This window comes from Halichoeres trimaculatus, unplaced genomic scaffold, assembly GCF_033239565.1.
Source record: "Halichoeres trimaculatus isolate MK-OKI-2021-1 unplaced genomic scaffold, fHalTri1.1 fHalTri1_scaffold_17, whole genome shotgun sequence".
Lineage (NCBI taxonomy): Eukaryota > Metazoa > Chordata > Actinopteri > Labriformes > Labridae > Halichoeres > Halichoeres trimaculatus.
Window position 1 is genome coordinate 5,925,399 of NW_027437195.1, and position 21,203 is coordinate 5,946,601.

The window sequence follows — 21,203 nt, forward strand, 5'->3', positions numbered from 1 at the left end:
CTGAATGTCTGGGGCTCATTCTGATTGGCTGCTATGGCTTTTAAACTGACAAATATGGGTTTAGCATGCCTCAAGCCCAAGGGGCATCATCCAGTTTAGAAGTATGATGTGGAAGTGCGAAAAGCTGCTGTTCATTGAGGATCCGCATGAGGCTGCAGAAAGACTGGAAGTCATGCACACACCCAGCCATAAAAACAGACTTTTACAGCATTACAAAGCATATTTACAGCCTAGTTCACAAGACAGCTAGGGCCTGAAACCTTGATATGATTATCGGCACACACTGTACTTAGGGTAATTTTTTTTTCAACTCAGAGGTTTAGAAGTTATTAGTTTTTAGTTAGTTTTAGTTATTAGTTGTTTGATTGTCCAATTAGAGACAAAGCTCAGATCATGTGACTGCCAGCTGCCCTGTGAGGAAACTCACAGCTGAAGTCTTATAAAATGTGGCAGTGTCCCTGGATTGGCTTCATTTCACGGTACCAGGAACAGACAAGTAAGTTCATAGAGACTACGTCCATGTTTTATACAGTCTACGGTTGAGATGTGTGTGTGTGTGTGTGTGTGTGCGCACGCGTGCTGGCTGTTAAGGCAGGTAAACAAGTCAGTCAGTATACACAGCTGTGTGGTTACCATGGTGATGATGATGATGCTGATGCATCAAGGGGTGAGGATGTCGGACATAGGAACTCCTTTGTGTCCATTGACCTAAAGCAGGAGTATTGGGTTAAATGTGGGTCTGAAAAAAAAAAAAGGCTTATCCTGCTGTGTTTTGGGGCTTACCCTGGGAGCTCTGTGTTTCTATGGTTTCATGTCAAATTACAATGAACTGTGGGTAATTTCCTCAGGCTAAGTCTGCAAAGATGCCTACTTACAGAAAGGGTGCATCAAGAGCTCAAAAAGTTAGCGCCCTCACACACTTTACAGTTTGACAGTGGGACAGCACTGAACGCTCTGAGGACATGGAGATTGGGCCTTCCCATCCCCTTTGAGATTTCTTGCTAGGAATTTTGAGGCTAAGTTAGGAACTTTCTGAGCGGACTCTAAGCAGCTTTGTAAACACAAGATCAGGTGTCAAGGCGTATGTTTCAAATGTGTCATGAACCAGTTGGGAGTTTTTGTGTTGACGCAGTTTTAGCAAATATTGTGAAGTCATCATGACTCTTGTGTTTTCTTTTTTAAGATAGATTTGAACAAAAATTGAAACTCTACTTCAACCATTTCTTATCTGATTATCAATTTAGGAAATGCCAACACAGATCAAATAATGCCTTTAAAGCATTTCACTTTTAAAATGTCTCAGTGATGACTTAAACATCCTGCTGGACAAGCCTTCACTGATGTAAAGATTAATAAAACCCTCCTGACTCCAGAGCGTGATGAATCAAATGTATGTTTAAATTACTCTGAGACAAGAAGGAGCTGCAGCAGCTCAGAAATTAAAGTATTAATTCCTGTTCAGGCTTTAAAAGAGGTAAAACCAGTCTTTGGCGTCAGAGTGTGGGATAAGTGAACCTCATCCAACCACTCCAATGGAAACTGAGGAACACAAAAACCTGTTGTTGAAGTTTTTGTACAATTGCTCAACAATAATCTTATAGTCTGATAATCCAGATGTGACAAAGCTTTTGTTCTGTCTGAGCCCTGAACAAAGCCGTAAACACACTGAGACAAGTTTGAGCTTTGTTGTGTCTGCTGTCCTGGGTGTGTAGAAACAAAACAGTGTAATTATTCCAAGTACTGTAATTACAATTGTTGGTATTAAAAGATCTGCACAACAATCATGATGTGGGTTTTGTAGCTCTGTTTGAACTCACATAAATTCATATTGACTGAGTAATTATCACATATGTTGATGTCCCTCTCTGTGTTAGGAAGCAACGGTTTGTGACTCATCAAACTGAAAACAAAGATCATGAAGGTGTTGGCCGGTTACGAAATAAATTACAGACAAATGTCCCCATGGAGCCGAAGCAGAAGTAATAACTAGTTACAAATGTGTTTCACTGTTTCAGGTGTAGTCACGGCTGCATTATTATTAAAGTCAAGAAGACTGTGCTCCAGCTACTCCATCATTAATTATTAAGCATTAACTACAGTGGGGAAAACAAGTATTTAATGCGTCAACTTTTTTCTCATCACATTTATTTCCAGAGCTGCAATTTGAATGAAATTTCTACCAGACATAGGTATTAACTCAAATAATCCACACATGAAAAGAAATCACAATGTCCAGGTCCATAAATAATGATTATGTGGAATTAAGAACAATAACACAGGAAAATAGTATTGAACACACCATGGAAAGGCTGTAAACTTTGGCAAGAAAATGCACCATACCACCTAAATCCTGTCAGTAATTATTACTTGAACTTCCAATTAGTGCAAACCAACATCAGCTGGGCTAGAGCAAATTGATGGTCCTATAAAAAAGGTCGTTTTTTTTTTCACCAAGCAGTTAAATACGACACACCTCATGATGGGTAAAGGCAAAGAGCTCTCTGAAGACATTCACAACCTGATTGTTGCTCAGCATCAGAATGGAACTGGTTACAGACTTTTATCAAAGCACCCTGAATATTCCAGTCAGCACTGTTGGGGCCATTATTCACAAGTGGAAGAAGCACCACCTTACCATCAACAGGCCACGCACAGGAGCTCCTTGTAAGATTTCTGACCAGGGAGTCAGAAAGATAGTCAGAAGAGTACTCAACGAGCCAAGGACCACCCTGAAAGTGCTCCAGAAAGACTTGGAGGCAGCAGGTACGATTGTTACAGAGAAAACAATAGGCAATGTACTCTACTGCCATGGCCTCTATGGACACTCACACAAGACTCCATTCCTCAAGAAAAGGCATGTTGAAGCTGGTTTAGAGTTTGCTAAACAGCATCTTGACAAGCCTGTACAATACTGGGAGAATGTTGTCTGTGATTGAACTTTTGGGCTGTCATACTACAGACCATGTTTGGAGGAGAAATGGCACTGCACATCACCCAAAAAACACTACACAAACAGTGAAGTTTGGAGGTGGAAGCATCATGGCATGGGGTTGTTTCTCATCTCATGGTATCGGCAAACTTCATATAATTAACGGAGCAATGAATGGAGCCATGTATGGGGAAATTCTAGATATGAATCTGCTGCCATCCACCAGGATGATGAAGATGAGACGTGGCTGGACCTTCCAGCAGGACAACGATCCAAAGCACACATTAGATGAGTCTCAGTTAGCGTGTTCAATACTTTTTTCCTGTGTTATCGTACTTAATTCCACATAATCATTATTTATGGACCTGAACGTCATGATTTCTTTTCATGTGTGGATTATTTGAGTTAATACCAATGTCTGGTAGAAATTTCATTTGAATTGCATCTTTGGAAATAAACTTGATGAGAAAAAAGTTGACACGTTCAATACTTATTTTCCCTACTGTAAGCAATAATAAGCAGCTGTTGTCTCTGCTCATTACACAGGGGTTGTCAGCTGCTGTGATTCTCATAAATCTTTGTCGAATTTGTTGTTATCAGGTTAAATGAGTCACAAGCACTAACACCTTCAAGGCATTAAAACTTTTTCCCCACACAGAAAATGTTTGGTCACGATGTTGAGGAGGCAGATTCTCTTACGTAACCTGCAGCTCCTTCTCCAGCAGGACATGTGGGCACCCAGCTGCATGCTGTCCCACAGGCTTTCTATCTGCAGTACACGGTTAATCAGCCAGGTCATTCGTCACAGGTGTAGGCTGGGTAACTACATTTAAAAACCTGTGACTCTAAACCCTTGTGATTGTTGATTTTTGTTGTAAAATTGTTTTTTTTTTAGCCTGTTGTGTATGTGGTTCCTGGTGTCTCTGCTGCCCGCCTCCAGCAGAATCTCTAGGAACTGCAGTTCTTAACACGTCCACATGGGCTTCATTTCTCACAAGAGGTTTCAGCTTCTTATTTACAGGAAGTCTGGGTCACTTTAGCCCTCCTGTCACTCGATTGAAGAAGAAGGGAAAAATACTTGAACCATACCTCTTTAATCGTCTGGCGTTATCAGTGTGTATCTCAGGTGCTGAAGTTGAATACAGGTGAGACAGAAGAGACAAAACAAAGAAACAGACTTTTTAATGCTTTTATTCACTGACTAAAAGAAGAGAGGCATTCATTCAACATTAATTCAAATCAGCATTCAGCAGGTTGACCCCTAAAGTGTATGCCATCAGTCAATAAGGAGGTTGTACATGGAGGTTTGTCATGTCTCCTCCCTTTTCTCATTAACAGAACCCTGGATCAACACTGTCCTCAGATAAAACCTGTCCTCTCAGCTGGAGAGGACTCTTTCCCTGCAGACTGAACCAAAAAAGCAGCTGGAAGAGTTTCAGGAAAGGGTGAGATAAGATCTCTGTCAGTTATTAACCACAGCGTCTTTCTGGAGGATGTGTTAAGGGTGGAAGCTTCTCTTTACTGGTAAGGGCCCATCAGTCATTTTGTTTATGATTCAAGTGTAAAACAGTACTATGGATGTGTTTGAAGCGCTACAGAGCTGTTTAAGTAATGTTCAGTCAGAGATTCATTTGTAAAACAATGTTTTTAAGATACCCGTTACCTGTGCTGAATTTAAAACGCCTCCTCATTGGGTGAAATCTCTCCAGCTGTGTTTTTGGTCACATCTGCTCCCTTGCTTACAGGAAGAAGGTAAAACCCACTGCTATGTGCTCATTTTAACAAACACAGTCACACGGGAACATAACGCTCAGAATATTCAACATTAAGGATGGTAAAACCATTTTCGCAGAAAACACACAACAACATAGCTTCTGATTTACAAAGTCTGTGATTTTATAATATACTTCATGTTCATAAATTGAACCCGGACATGTGTTGCATAAGAGTATACCACGGAAATGCATTGTTGATACCTATACAAGTCTGCACTGTGTGTGTTTATATATCTATTTATATATTTTATATCTCTTCCTCTATGGTTTTCTAAAGACGCAGCCGGGCGCTGTCAGCACTGCTTGTGCCCCTTTGTGGCCACGAGTAAGACTGCTGTTATTGCAAACTGTCCTGATTTTAAACAAATGCACAACATTCGTACCACGATAAAACTAGGGGCCGTCTAGCCAGTCTCACAGAGACCAAGAGTGAGCCTGCCGTCACCGCTGCTGTTGCTTGGCTGGCTTACCAGAATCAAAAGATCTTCAAACAAAATGATACAGATTTCAGAAATCATCATAAGGCCAAGTATTGTCATTGCAAGTTCTTATTAGTTTACGACTTCATTTCTACTGCGTGGCAGCGAGAAAAAGAAACTATAAAAACAGAAAAAAAAAGAAAAGGGTGGATTATATGCATTCTTCTTGCATAGTTGTGAGGCTGGACTGGGCAGCAGGCCTGCCTGCCTGGCTAATTAGGAGGTTTGGCTCTCCAGACTTGACAAGAAAGACTTTGTCTCACAGCCAGAAACATCAGAGCCACAGTCTATGAGACCTAAAGGAAGATAGTTGGCTGACACTGAGCATGAATATCTATCAGTTCCTTGGTATAGCAAGGCGCCACACCCACCCTCGAAAGCTACTGACAGTTTGGCCAGGTCATGCCATCAGCGCCATTTTGCTGTTTCTCCTGCTGAAATATAACACAGCAAGCTCACAACAGTAACCCCTGTGTCCCCGTCATGGTGGGGTCAGGACCCTGAACTGGCTGCAAAACTAGCTTTAGTGTCAGCTGAGCCGAAATTAAAAACTGGAGAATCCAAACCTTCTGTAAAGCTCTTGGTGGGATCAACACCAAAGGCCCTGCTCTGTGTGAACATCCCCTTCACTGAGATTATACCGAGCCTTATGCACATCCTCTACATCTGTTACACAGGATTGATTTTCATACCAGTGTACTGCACCTCCAGTGTATTTCCCCCAGTAACAGACGTGATATAAACCAGGATGTTGAATCAAACTCTTCATGATGATGCACGAGTCCAGCCCTGTGTGTGCCTATTCAGAGTCTTGCATGTTCTGGTAGTAGTCTATGGTCTTAGCATTAAGATACAAAATAAAACAAACAGGAAGTGTTTAAAATGTCACATTGTGATGAGGAAACCCTGTCTCTTCATGGTAGTCCCTTCAGAAACATGTGACTCCCCTAAAACTGGTTAAGGAAGCGTACAGGCCCAGATCCGTCTCACTTTGTCTGTGCTGCAGCGTTTAGCTTCCGTTGCTAACATCCTGAGAGGTGACAGTACGAACTCTTAGACGGCATCGAGTCTGAGCAGATGTCAGGGTGGATATGAAAGTCTCTCTGCCTATGGCTCTGAGCCTGGGTTCAGACTAATGCAGATCTGTCACAGTCTGCTGCTTTGGTACTAAAATAACACATGTTTATCACTCATGTCACGTCTATGGTTTTAGTATTGGCAATAAGTGAAGAGGTGTGGCGCTCCATCCTTGGTTCGCCTGCCTCTACAGTTCTGCAACCACAACAGTCCAATAATCTGCCAAAGCCAACTGTCTCAGAAAGATGGCGTTAGAGGCCAGCTCTGGGAGTTCAGTCCATCAGGCCACAGGGGCTCGGTCCTGTTGTCCTCCAGGATTTCTCCATGTGTGTGTAAAAAGTGCACAAATACATAAACGTAACATGTGACAGGTCAAAGAGCGGACTGAGCTGGCCGCATCACATCATGGTAAAGTTACTCCAGGTGGTGTTAACCTGACACCACATCCTCCCTGTGGAGCTCTCAGGCTTTCATCGTGATGACTGAACTTGTCCCTGTGCACACACAGCACAGCTTCATCACACCAACATCTGTCTCAGATAGCTTACATACAAGCCCAGTCCAGACTTCAGATGCCCCTGTTCCCATATGTACTGGGAGTTTGTGTATGAGAACTACAGACTGACTTCCTGTCATTGCACTGAGATGATCTCCAACCTGTGAGACTGACAGAAAGAGTGAATCAAGAGTAGTTTGACCTCACATCCAGCACTGGTTAACATGTGGCCTCTAGTGTAAGTGGGTACAAACCCCCTCAGAATGACCTTTGAATGTTAAAAAAAAATCTACTGAAAGCAAAAGTTGTGACGGTCGTTTGAAACAGTCGACCTCTGATGCAGTGACACATTTGAACTCACACTTCTAAAATGGTATCACACCTCCGTTCTGCAGACCAGCTGGTAATTTGGTGCGACTTGTCAGCACTAGCTGCATTCCTGTTCCCTTCAACAACAGACTGACTCACCAAAGTAAAAAAAAAAAAAAAAAAAGAGTATATATTCTTATTGAGTCTAGTTTCCATGCAGACATTTGTAGTAAACTGTTCACCTCAGACAGCCTGAGCGACCCCCCGTGTGGAATGTCCTGTTCTCTAGCAGCCGATCTCTCTTGAGCTCAAAAGCCCGGGACAAAACACTTCCTGTCATGTCTGACCTCGGCCGCAGGCTTGAAATACAACGTGTCAGATCAGGCACACTGACCTCACTGTGGAGCGACAACGTGCAGCTCCTGGAAGCATCTGTGGGAGTGTTTCGTCCCTGACTTTGTGTTCTGAGTTTGAACTCCTCGTCCTCCTCCTCATCTTTTAGTTGTACATTCATTCACTCCTCACAGTGAAACAGGTGATGAGAGGAAGAGAAAGGAGGAGGAATTTGCCCCTGTCCAACTCACTCCCTGCTGAAGCCTCTGTCACACTGCAGACGCACTCGGCACTGGACTAAAAAGCCTTTTCTCTCCATTTACTGTGAGGGTTCAGACACATTTTACAAGTGGTCCATACAGCTTGTTGAAATCTTAAATTTCAACCACTTGCTGAACTCCGGCCTCACACAGGTCCCTGCTCATCGAGTTGGTCCAGCACAGAGTGGTCTGTAGTATAACAAAGGAAGAGTTAGAACACAAAACAGAGTCCTCAGAGAATGGAAGAAACAACGAGCAGAGAGTTTAGAGGAGAGAAAGTAAGGAGGTGTGGAGTAGGAGAGAACACTGGACCAGCCTCCTGCCAGTGTGTGTGTCCATGGGCACTTCAGATAGACTTGTGTCTGGGTTCAGTTTGTTCCACTGTGGTCTTTGGCAGCTTATAAACACATCGAGGGAGGAGAGCAGATCCAGTGACTCCTGACACTCGTACGAGTGAGCTTGAGGCCTGAGCTATTGTAACTTTCCCTCCGATTGTACCCTGAGAACGAACGGTTTCAGTTCCTGTTTCCTGCTGCAGTAGAATAATAAGACTACACTGCTGAACATGAGCAAACCCCCCGCCCCACCCCTTCCAACACACACACACACACACGCGCACACAAGCATTCAGAAAATATATGATGGATAAAACTGCTGAGATCTTGTTTGCACACACATTCAGACTATCTTGTTCGTTTTTACTGGATATATATTTATGACAGCTAATGTGAAACTTGCACAGAAAGTACAGGCACGCTCAAAGAGAAATTAAAAAGTGTGTGTGTGCTAAAAATGTGCGGAAGCATCTGTGACTTCTGATGCTGCCTTCCTAAAGAGTAAACTAACAAACACAGCAACAGCTACGGACAACACAAAGCTAACACCTCGGGAGAGCAGAGGCTTGACAAGCAGTGAGACCTCAGAAGCTTTCAGGCACGAGATGGCTCAAAATGTAGCTATTGGTGCTGACACAAAGGGATCAGGTTGTTGTTCCACTGATAACATGCTATGCCTACAGTGACCATGTCCATTTACACAGTTTGCATTTCCCAGCATGGTTTCACTGGCAGAAACTTCTGCTTCCTCGACTGTCTTTTCTCAGATTCTGACGAGTTTTAGTGAAGACAGAACTCTGGAATATTGTCTGTTTTCCTCTTCATGGAAAGAAAACACAATTCTATTTCTCACATATGATAAAAACAAGAGTTTTTCATAACCACACACACACACAAACACAGGAAGATCTCAATAGGAAGGAAAAAGGGAATACTATAATTAAATGCGGATATTGTTTCACTCAAGCTAAACTTGGAGAGAAATTAAAGACTCTCTTTTCACGTGGTTGAGCAGTAGAGCCCATGACAAGGGGTGAAGAGGAAACAGGAAGTGGCAGAGGAAGCACAAATAAAGAGTGAGAGGAGTTTGTAAAATCAGCGCGTTAAAATCTGTGTAAAAATCCGTTTGGGAAGCTTTGAAATTACATTCTCTCATGAATCGCTGTGAATTTTCTCTCTGTAACAGATGCTGCTAACTCATGGTAACATCTTATTCTCCCACACAGAAGCAAAAGCTGAGCTCTTAAAAAAAAACAGGAGATGTAAAGGGGAGGAGGAGAAAGGTAAGATAAAAGCCGACACATTTTGGTCTGAATGTGTTCAGTTGGTATTGCCGTCCCCTCTGAGTGCACAGTTCCACTTACAGCCACAGACAGCCTTAGAAGGAAACACTTGGTGCCAAAGTGCATTTATCCTGAGATATGGACCAAGGACTAGATTATCCAGGCTGAACCATTAAGAGGAGCAAACTTCTGATAACCATAGGCACACACAACCAAGACCAACTCACTCTGGGTCCATTTCAGCCCACTGCTGGTTCGCTTTGTAAACTAAAACCTGATACGGACCTTCACAGTCTGCAAAGCTTCTACTCTGACCTGCTGAGTGCCGCTGTCACGCACAGCAACAGAACCAAAGCCATTTTAGAGAACTACTTTCCCAAGAGATCTAAATATGAAGGACAGATGCTCTACAGCTGAATCAAACTTTGATTCTTCCCGTTGAATCTCAGCTGAGCTCAGAAAATCAGCTGCGGCACAAATCCGAAGGTTATACCCACAATAAGGTTAGAGAAAAATATATTTAGTGGGCAATGCTGGTTTGGCTTCTGAGCATGACATGCGTGTACCTCCAGACAGACTCATAACATGAAGTCAAAGACATTCCTTCAGGAATGTAGGTAAAGGTGTCCCGTGTATCGGACTAAAATGGAACTAGGATCCAACAAAGTGAAGCCTTCATCAGGAGGAGCAGGCCAGTTTCTAAGCCAGACAGAATCCACCGGGCCAAACATTTCAGCTCAGGTGGTGGACTACATTCAGTTCAGACACTTCTCAGGCCCAGCAGGTTCAGCTCCTCTACCAGCATTGATTTTCCTCCATTCCAGTGCTCCCAACATCTCCAGGAGATTTGAAACATGTGCAACAAGCAGATTGGGTTTGCCACTCTTTACACCCAAGTCATTATCAACCTTAATCTTTAAAAACAAATGTATGATAAGGTTTGTTGACCCCCCCCCAAAACCAAGGCGGAGTGAGGATTTATCAGATGGCAAGACAAACATCATTCACAACAACAACAACAACAAGAACTATATCCTCAAAACAAGGGCTGTTTCAAAGGCAACTGTGACTCAAGAGGAAAAAAACAACAACAATACGACTCACACTAACTGATTGTTTCACACAACCTACTCAAAATCATCACCACCACCACGGTCCTGGTCATAGTGATGTTCGAAGCCTACCTGAGACTGACAGAGAAAGTATTCGCCGCAGAAATACGCCACGTGATCGAAAACCTTGTTGTGCAGTAGGTGCCACCTTTTAAAAATATAACCAGTCCTTGCTGGCAGTGGGCCCCACAATGTCAGAACACATTTATCAGCAGCTGTGACTCTCATGGCAAGATATGCGTCTGCCAGATTTCTGTGGCAAATATAGCTATACAGTAAGCCTTCAATACAAAAGGAAAAACTGACGGCTGACTGACTGACTGAGAGAGATTGAAGTTACATTCAGGTCATCCTCTTCGTTTCCCTGTTCTGAGTCATGACATGTTTCATCCCCAAAACTGAGGAAAACCGGTTCATGCCTTCAAAACTGCTGGCAGAGGCCTTGCCCACACCTGGGTTTGTTTTAGCATGGCCACTGTGTGAATATGGAAATATTCACAGAGGTTACTTCAAACTCAGATGTACATGAAGCATTATGGAATCAGAGCCAGTTGTTTTGAAAATAACACAGATTTTCTGAAGTCAGAGCCCTTCGTTGAATAATGCACTCGCCCCTGTTCTTTTCTACGACTTGATGACTTAGCTTTGTTCAGCTATGAGACTCTTTGCACACTGATGCTCTTTCAAAAGTGCTGATCTCAAGACGAAATCAAAGACAGCTATTTTCATCCTGACGATAGAAAAAAAGAAACATGCAGATTTACAACCTGCTAACTACAATTGAAAATGTAACAAGCACTGTGACGGGCTGACTCAGTGAGGCTCTGAATGTCAGTTGGAAGAAAAGGCTCCCTCTTTCATCAACTAGTGAGGTTTCCTGCAGAGTGAGCTCTGTGTGAAGAGTGTTGGCTGCAAGCATGTAACAAAATTCTCCATAACACTGTCAGAAAGGTCCTCATAAATAAAACCATTTGGCTTTGACATGCCACTCACTTTACAATGATCATAAATCTGAGACAAAGCTCTGACATGGCCGTTGTTGTAAGTAACACATGCCCCATCAGCCACATCACTGAGAAGATTCAGACCCTGCTGCCTCTCAAACTAGCAGACAAATTCACAGGGTGCTCCTTCAAAGCAACTGTAGAAGAAGCTGAAGTTTTGTCAACCAGAAAAGGTTTGATCAGTTAGTTTACAAAGGAGAACTGTTGCCAGAGTGGAAGCAAAAAGGACAACATGGAGCAAAGTAAAAAAAAAAAGGAAAGAAAAAATAATGCTTTCACAACTAAAGCTAGAAGCTTGTGTCAGAACACTTGTCCCCAACCCACAGGCCCATCACTCTACCCGCCTACCTGCCCTGTTCTAGCTGTGTGAGCAGGATAATAATATATTTGTTTTTAAATACACACAAAGCCTATACAGGCAAGGGAACCACCACACAGGAAAAAAACAAGATCATACACAGAGCAGGAAGAGATTAGGAAACCTTCAAATGAAAAGAAAAAGAAGAAACAAATCATAGAGAGGCTCTGGAGGTTGTTAAGGTGAAGCAGAGACATCGAGCTCTGAGTACGAGATCAAGACCAGACCAGACAGGGCCATGTCAGAGAGGGGAGTAGCCTACTGAAGCAGACTGATCTAAAATGGTCATGACCCAAGTCTTTTCTGGGGTCAGTTATCACTGATTGATACAACTTGGAAGTGTATAAATTTCCCTAGTTTAACGAGCATATCAAGCTATAATTGAATATTCAAACATAAAAAGAAAGGTTAAATATGGCTGGCTAGATAATCAAGAGGCAAAGCAAAGAAAGGGGAATCATTTGGAGAGTGGTTGGACATGGTGGTGTGCTAAAACCCTGTGAGAAAAACACAGAAAATTAAATAAAAATAAAAACAACACGTTCAGTTCACACAGATGTAATTCAAAGATAGCTGGAAGATCCAGTTCAGGTTTCTCACTAAGGTCTGCTTTTGGTCTTGTTGCTGAGCTGACCTGGACATGTTTGGTCTGGCCTGGTCTTGACACACTTTAAACAGTGGTGCATTGGATTTGCCATCCCTGCCTACATGCCCATGCTGAAGGCCTGCAGCTCGCGGTGGAAGTGCTGGGTGGGTTCGGATAAAACCAGGCTGGAATCCAGGCAAGGGTGCCAGACGCGTCCCAGCCCGAGAGACACCTCCTTCACTAGGTTGTGGACCGGGTCACCTTCCATGCACACCGACTGGTCTGGATCGAAGTCGATACTCTCCTCAGAGACGGTCAAGACACGGAGACTGGAACCACGCAGGCGTGAGATGGCCACCAGGTTATGGGACCACACGGTGTAACCTGAAATATTTACACACTTTTAGGAAGAGCTCAAGCAAACACTGAAAGATGCTGTATGCTAACACTGGAATGTGTTTTTATTTCTGGTTTAAATCATGTATTCTTCTTGACCCTGTGGGGAGCTGTACACAGTTGATCCTTTTTATTGGATTTTTGGTTTGTTTCCTCAGACGGACTGTGCATGTTAAGCACTCATCATTCACAGGCACCTCATACAACTCCACCTTAAAAACAACAACAACAATCCCTTCTCTCTAAACTCACTACCTTGTTTATAGAGTAATCAAGTGCACAAAAAAAGAAGCTCAAACACGAGATTTCCCTATTCACCCTGCAGCAAGCAGCAAAGCCCTGTAGCCATCTCTCCTTTCTATATTTACCAACACAGCAGTGTTTTCACTCAGTGCAGCGCAGAGCTACATTGTCTTTTAACACAAACATTCTTTTTGTCATATCTCTGTACATCTGTACATCTCCGCGCGTCGTCATGTAGCCTGCCGTCTTCCCCTGAAACAATGAGCCGCACTGCGCATGCGTGGAGTGGCAATTGTAAAAAAAGTCTTCGTGAGTTCAGAGGTCATTACAGCCACACAGCGCTGTCTGGAGTGACACAGACTGCAACAGAGGACTAACCCGGAGCGGACCATGATGGAATATTATGGATCCCATTATACGGACGTCCGCTGCACGATTTTGGATCTAAATATCTCCCGAAGCACTGCTTGGATCAGGAAAGCCTTCTGGGTGAGTATTTTGTTCTACTTCATTCTATATAAAATGTAAAAGCTGTATAAACCGAACTTATCCTTTAAGAACATAATGACATTTTACCTTTATAGTTTCAGTTAGTTACACTTCCCCATATAAACAAAAAAAAAAGCTTACTTTAACAGCAACTGTCCAGAATCTGGCTTGGCTTGCTTATTCTAGTTATCGGAGTATTCTGTATTCCCTCATGGAGAGTTCAGATAGCATCAAACATAAAACACTTTGAGCAACATTCAGCCCAACTCACCATGTATCACCAGCACAGCCAGCTGAGTACATCTCCACACCAAGAGGACCAATGGGTCTTCGTTCCGATTGACACTGAGGTCGGGGAAGTCGGGGTCATCCCTCAGGAGTATGAAGTGAGTCAGCGTTTTGTTGTACTGCTGAGAGATGAGCTCCAGTGTAGCGTCTGACACCAGTGTGCTGTAACTGTCAAGGTGGAGGCGCTCCAGTGGAAGGCTGGGCTTTAGGACCCTCAGGAGCTCTGAGCTGTCGACTTCCAGGGCCATCAGGTACACTCGCAGGTTGCCACTCACCCGGACCTGGGGAGGAAAAAAACACTTCACAAACCTGTGTGGAGAATTGAGGCAGGAGGCAGCAGTGCTGAGATCAGAAAACAGTTACATGTAACTTTAACTAACATCTCAATCCTCCACATACTGTGGTGAAAGGGACCAAGAGACTGGACATGTCTATCTTTCCTGTCTGTGGGACTGGGAAACAGTGACAGCTGTTACATTACCAGTGCCTTCCAGTCATCCTCTGTGGCTGTCCCCTCTAATGGTTTGAACTCCAGGGCGGCGCCATTAAGCAGCAGGGAGAGGCGATGTATCGGTGTTCGGCGAGGGGATGCCAATAGACTACAAAGCTCAGATGTCAAATCAGAGAAATCCAGAGCCAGAGAATGAAGATTAGACAGACGATCCAGCTCTGCTGGTGAGATGAGGGGACCTTTGGAAAATTCAGATGATAATTATTAAACCTTCATAAATGTGAAAACAGATATGATCCGATCAATCAGAAAAAGGTACAAGTTTAACACATACCCAGCTGGTGGTCCAATAAACTGAGGTGCTTCAGAGTCTCAGCTGACGGATTTGAGAGACAGGCTAAGGAGCAAGGAGTTACCAGACCAAGCATGAAGCTGCATGACAACCATCGCAGCTGCCTGCTGTTGGATAACATCTCCATGAACAACTGCTGGATTCTGCAGAGAGCACAGGGGAAAAGGTGGAGGAGAGAATGATTAGCTGCAAGTCACTACACTTAACTTGACTAGCACGGTTAGAGTTTTCTTAACATTAGATTTAAGACACGCAACTGTTGATGTCTGCTAAATCTGCTGATCAAATCCAAGTCTAAGTCCACATAACAAACTCTATCTATTTACTCTTATTACATTCAAACTTTCATTAGGCAGTCTTAGGAAGATTCACTGATGAAACATTTTCCCATCATGCCTTTCACCTAGCTGTCCCCAAATCCCCCAAAACACTCCCACTGATTGCAGTGATGTGAAGCCCTGCTACCTCTGTGCTACTGAATGATTTGAGTTTATAACTTTGGGCTTTTTCAGATCTTCTCTTGATCCTATGTTGTACCTCAACGAAACAGAACAGTGAAGAAGTTCCTGAGGACTTTCATTAATCACTCAGTAACTCCTCCTCAAGCAAATACAACAGCAATGTGAGCATTTCCTGAAGCAAGTTACTGGTCTTTCCAGTTCTGCTTTTGGAACATTTCTCTATTCTTCAAGAAAAAACAGCTCCATCCTGAAACCTTCTCCTGCCTTCTTAAATTAACGGCATGTTGAAGATTTTTCCATTTGGAAATGAACGAGTCTGTGGGCTGTTGTAGCTGATCGTAATTATTATTCCATCACTGGATGGAAAAATTGATAACTGGATGCAACGGATCTTTGTTTTGTTAAGCTTGCTCATCATGACCATGTCTTAAGCAACCTGATATTCAACCTTTTGCTGGAATTTACTTTTCTTTTTACTTGCACAGTACTTCCTGTTGCCTTTATTGATATGTCACTCTTTTTTTTTCTCTGGTCTGGTTAATACTAAATGGAAACTACTTCTTTTTTTGTATCAAGGTACTGAGTTAAGCCTCTGTGTCTCTCGTTGAAGGGCTCTGCACTGTTGATGTGTAACACAAAGACAAATATCTGCTTCACTTTTTTAGAAAGCCATTACCTGGTTTGGGTTACTCTGTTGCACCTCAAATCAGACACTGCTCAGAGCTGGGCTTGATTTCAGTTATTCGGTTTTAACTTTTATGAACTACCTCTTACGTTTGAGAGAGAATATTTCTAAATCCTTTTATCCCATAACCTTGGAAAGCTGTATACAGGCGCTGGTTGTTGGGTTGTTAGCCGCAGGCAGCATAGCTGATAAACTTGTGAAGGAATGGAATAACTTCAAAAATAAGTGGGTCAACCTTGAAATTAAATTCACCTGACTCATTAAAGCTCAGACGAGTAAATCACATGGGTCTGGTTCCTGATCTTTTTCACAAGGTAAAGAGATTAATTCTTTGAGAATACTTCCATTATCAAAAAGAAATTGCCATAGAATAAGATAACTTCACTTTAAATTCTAAAAAACCCTTTGTTTCATTTTGTATATTTTGGAGTGAGGTTAGCAGACATAGCATTAAGCTAAGCAAAGCCAAAGGCCTCCATGTCTATGCATGTCTATATTGCATTAGGGCAACGTAGTTAGCAGACAGACGGCCGGTTACACAGTGAGTTATTTCATTATACATTTTGAGTACACCGCTTTGAGAACTGCTTTGTGACCATTCATACTTAGCATAGTTCATTCCTGGTTTCATGTTGCAGATCTTGAGTTATTTATGAAGCAGAACTCTTACCGAGTTTAACAGTTTTGTGAACTGGTAGAAGATGTGTTAAAACTGATGTGATCAAACTTACTCGTTAATCTTTTTGTCCCCTTGGTGAATTTGGTGCAGGTTAGAGCTGTCTAACAACCCCTCCTGTTGGAGAACACAGGTGTCCCCGTAGAGACTGAGCTTCTGCAGGTTTCTAAGGAGAAAGAGAGGGAGAGAGGGGAATGTTAGAAATGTAGAAAAGAATCAAAGACATTCAATACTGGACTAGAGCGCATGGACAGGTAGCTCTCAACTAAAAGATGTGTTTTGCTTTGCAGATGTCAGATTTACATCAAAACATTTGCCTAGATTAACTTAGGCTTTGTCTGATAGAAAGGAGAATATGTGAACTTAGAATTAATCATACACATCACAAAAATGAATAAAACCTCATTTCAATTTAATTCATGACTGACTTTCCTAACTGAACTGATTGTTTCCAGAACTATACATAATTCAACTGCCACAAAAAAGTTTTATTTCATATGTTTGCTTTGTCCACATTTATAAATTATATCTAAAGTTGTCACAATATATATTTACTGGAAGTATACAAACACTAGTGAGCCAAAGTGTTGAGTTCAACAATTTCCTGCCTGGGAAAAAGTGAAGCCACCTTTTGCTAACTAGCTGTATTGTTTGGTTGTCACCTGTGGTTACCTAAGAAGAATCTGCCTTCATATTATCTTCACCCAGCCATTATATCTCCCTGTGTGTGTGTGGATTAAATCTGACACCTAGCAGGTATCACAGGTGGACTCATTTCCCCAGGTTGGAGATTTATAGAGTGAACAAGTGAGCACAGAGGTCACACTGTGCCCCAAAATATGAAAGGCTCAGAGAATCTGGTGAAATGTCTGTAAAAAAAAAAAAAAAAGGGTTAAAGTCTCAGCTGATCATACTGACTGGATGTGGTCTTGGGGCCCTGAGGTTGCACTGTACTAAATACACACACGACTCTTAAGTGGAGATCACTGCATTGACTCCAAATTGTGCGTTAAAATGACTGTCTGTGAAGACAGTTTGTTTCTGAATCCATAAAGGAAACAAAACATGACTATAACACAGCTTATTAAAGATGAAATAAGTGGAAAACTTTCCTGTGATCTTGAAAATAAAATGTGACACTCTTTTGGGAATCATGGACAACTCTAGAAGCTGAGATAACCATTTTTTTTTATCAGTACAAACTTCAAAAGCCAGCCTCCCTGGTGGTATGGGTATGCATGAATACCCACTGCATGACTAGTTTAAACATCTTGGGAGGCACCACTGATGCTGAAACATAAAAACAGGCTTTCTAAGAACATACACTGCCTTTCAGGCACTGATCTTTTTCAGTGAAGACTGTTTATTATAGCACAGCAAGAAGATACCAGACTACATTATGCACATGTTTAACAGCATAGCTCCACAGCTGCTGAACTGGCCAAGCTGCTGCTCTCAAACACAAACTTTGTCAGCTGAGAGTTGTGCTGTCAATGTTTTTATAGTTGTGGTCTATGGGGCATAGGCTTATTTTGCTCCAGGGGGATTTTGCACTGCAATGCAGCAAGTGGCTGCTGAACAACACTGTAGGATAGGCTGAGGGGGAATGCATCTTAGTTTTGATGAGACTGATACAACCAATGATAAATTCCCTGAAATCACTTTTTCTTGGTGTCGTCAGCCATAATACATTTGTGGCGAACTAACAGCACAATTTGCTGTGTAAGTCTAAGAGCAATATAGTTTTTCATATTTGTAATTATACATAAGTATATTTCTGGTCCCTAATTTATATATCAGATCTGAGGACATCCAGCTGTATTCAATATTACATTCTTTTGAACAGTGCCCTAGAGCTGCAACGATTCCTCGAATGATTTGAGGTACTCGATTACTAAAATTACTCGAGTAATTTTCTCCGCCTTGATGAATCGTTTAATTTTTAAAAAGATCAAAGAGTGGTATTTCAAATAGAGCTGAGGCCATATTAAGAGAGTTTTCAGATCCCTCAACCTACTTCTTATACAAAATAGCAACTAGCAACAAATCTAGCTTCTTTTCTGGAGTTTGGAGACTAATGGGTCATTCTACGAAACGGGTGCCATTTGGGTCCACAACATTTGATGAGATGTACAAGGCACAAAAAATGTGTCAAAGTGTGTTTACAGATTTTGGAGCTACCAAAGCAAGTGTTCTTATTGACATGCTGTATCAGAAAATTCTATTTCTTAAAGAGAAAAATTTTCATTTGAAAAATAACTGCTCTTTAACTAAACAAAAATGTATTTTATCCGATTACTCGCTTAATCGATGGGATTTTAAGTAGAATACTCGAATATTAAAATACTTGATAGCTGCAGCCCTACAGTGCTCCATAAATACTGTGATAATGATGTCTATAGAATCTACATAGTTGCAGGAAGTCAAGAAAGCAGGCAGCCACAGAAAAATGGTCCACCTCCTAGGTACAGGGAACACTTCATGTCTTGTAGCCTACTTCCTGTAAATCAGCTGAGAGGTAAGCCTCGCTAAATACCAATGCAGTGAAACCATCAGCGGTCTCATGTGCCACTTCTTACAGAGCAAACCTCCTAATAGAGAAACAATGAGTAATCAATTCCCATTTTTTTTGAGTATCATACAGGTTCATTGACATGATCACTGTTTTCTGGATGAAAACATAGTTTTGGTTGCAGGAGAATACATGAGGTAGCTATGGTTTCTATTGTTTTGCCAATCCAAGCAACTGTGATATGGCTGTGACAACTACCTACAGAAGTACAAAAACCTTTGGATTTAACCGCTTACTGTACCATGTTCAGACACAAAGTGAATCCAGGACACATTAACTTCTGGACGTCCACATGTCCCTTGTTTCTGTCATAATGTAACTAAAATCGAGTGACACAGATGTGGGACACACTTTAGGTTCACCAGGTGTATTGAGAATATTGGAAACTCTATACCTAGAGGTAGCTACACAATAGAAAAGGTTTTAGCCCCCTCAGCAGAACCAAGACAAGACCAGCACAGCTTTGGATGGCTGCTTTTGCCATAGTACAACGCACAGCTGGAACAGTAGAGAATGTAGGAGAAGGTATAACGGTGAACTTCTGCTGAGCTTTACCAGGAATCTAACATTTGAAGTAAAGTGTCACAGAGCAGGAAATTCTTACTGTAGATATGAAGTAAAGGTTTGGTTTCAGTGTATAAAAGACAGATGACATTACATCCTCCCGCGAGCAAATGCGTAGCAGAGTTATACGTTTACACAAACACAGTACATGTGTCTGTCAGTGCTGATATCAGCACGTCAGAGCCAACAAAGCCTTCTCCAGCCTGCACCAATGCTGCATTGTATCAGACCAGAAAACAGAACTAGCAACAAAGGAAACGCAGACTGGCATTAGTACAAAAATGCACACATGCTATACATTTGGCCAGCAAACACATTTATGACTCTGAGTGTAAAAAAATAAACAATGAAACTCTGCATGGATAGCGTTGGCTGATGTCACCAACTACTGCAAAGACATGACCTGATTACGTAACTGCTAATGTCAGGGTTTGTTTATAGCTAACCAAGCTAACATTAGCCAGCTACGAGCTTACTGCGACGCAACAAATCCTGTGAATTTACACCAGAGGACAAATTTAATGGGAGTATTCTTGTATTTAACAATGAATATGTATAAATAGTGCTTCTGGAGCAATGAATGTTATGATACCTGTTGTTGCGGATGCTGGTGAACACACACAGCACCTGGTCCAAGTAGTTGGCCATGGCGTCTCTCCATCGCTCGGACAGCTGCGGGTCGTTATCGGGTCCGGGGGGCTGGTCCATCCTGGTAGACGACGAGTCGCTGTTTAAGGGACTAAGGTAGCCTTCGACCGGTGCAAGTTCTAGCTGCAGCTCTCGCACGAAGAAACCGAACTTCCGCATGAGGAACTCCAGCCTTGAGGCGTCCTCGGAGCTGGAGCCGCCGCCGTTACAACCGCCACCTATCCGCAGTTTGAGCTCGGTCCACAACGCGGGGTAAAAAAGACACTCCCTCCACCGAGAACAAACGGCCGAGGCCCGGAGCTTGTCTCGGTCGGACAGAAAGGAGAATATGTGAACGATAAGCTCGCTGGGTAAAGCCATGGCTCCTACACCCCCACAGAGAGCCATGGCGAGCTAAGAAAGCTAAGAAGCCAACCGGATACAAAACGAATGTTACAACCGTGACAACAGATTGGTGCTGCGGCGGTCCGTATCGGCAACGTCCCGTCTCCTCGTTAAAAACAAACCGTTTTCAGCTTTCCCTTCAATACTATTGGATCGAACCACTAATATCCACTGCCCGGGGAACCAAACATTGCGCACTATCATTCAAAAACATCAGTCGCCGGTGACCTGTCGTTATTTCCTCTTTTCTTCATTTATTAGTGTAACTATTTAATCGAAATGAGGCTTTCTGTTGATTTCCCCTGATATTTATCCATGGTCTGCAATTGCAACGCCTCGGTTTAAAGGGAATGGTTTAGCCCTTCGGTGCTGTTATTTTTGCCATGCTGCTGTGCTCCGATAGAGGGCGGTGTCTCTCAGCTGTATACAGCCAAGCCAACACGTGATCTTTATTTTGGATTTTTTCTCCCACCCATGCAAGACACAACTCCCCCCTTCAGCTCACACCCCTCTCCAAAAGATTACAGGGGCAGGGCTTTAGCACACATACAACAGCACTGTATGAACGGTGTGGATAGTGAACACAATAGTATGAAAAGAAAAGTAAGAGATGGAAAGAAAGAAAGAAAGAAAGAAAGAAAGAAAGAAAGAAAGAAAG

General features: G+C 42.5%; 1 protein-coding gene across 1 annotated transcript; it reads right to left on the reverse strand.

Moving 5' to 3' along the window:
- Nucleotides 1–4,119: 4,119 nt before the first annotated feature.
- On the reverse strand, nt 4,120–20,911 carry fbxo33 (F-box protein 33). Its single transcript, XM_074691544.1, has 6 exons — nt 20,106–20,911; nt 16,433–16,543; nt 14,538–14,698; nt 14,234–14,442; nt 13,736–14,033; nt 4,120–12,720 (listed from the first exon to the last, which is right to left on the reverse strand). The coding sequence occupies exons 1-6, from the start codon at nt 20,546–20,548 to the stop codon at nt 12,455–12,457; spliced, it is 1,488 nt and encodes a 495-aa protein (XP_074547645.1). The 5' UTR covers nt 20,549–20,911; the 3' UTR covers nt 4,120–12,454.
- Nucleotides 20,912–21,203: the final 292 nt, after the last annotated feature.

Excerpts from the sequence above, each read along its gene's own strand:
- fbxo33 (XM_074691544.1), bottom strand. The coding sequence starts at position 20,548 with ATGGCTCTCTGTGGGGGTGTAGGAGCCATGGCTTTACCCAGCGAGCTT. Across the intron at positions 14,443-14,537 it reads TTTATTGGACCACCAGCTGG|GTCCCCTCATCTCACCAGCA; the intron begins GTATGTGTTAAA and ends AATTTTCCAAAG. Across the intron at positions 14,034-14,233 it reads AGGATGACTGGAAGGCACTG|GTCCGGGTGAGTGGCAACCT; the intron begins GTAATGTAACAG and ends TTTCCTCCCCAG.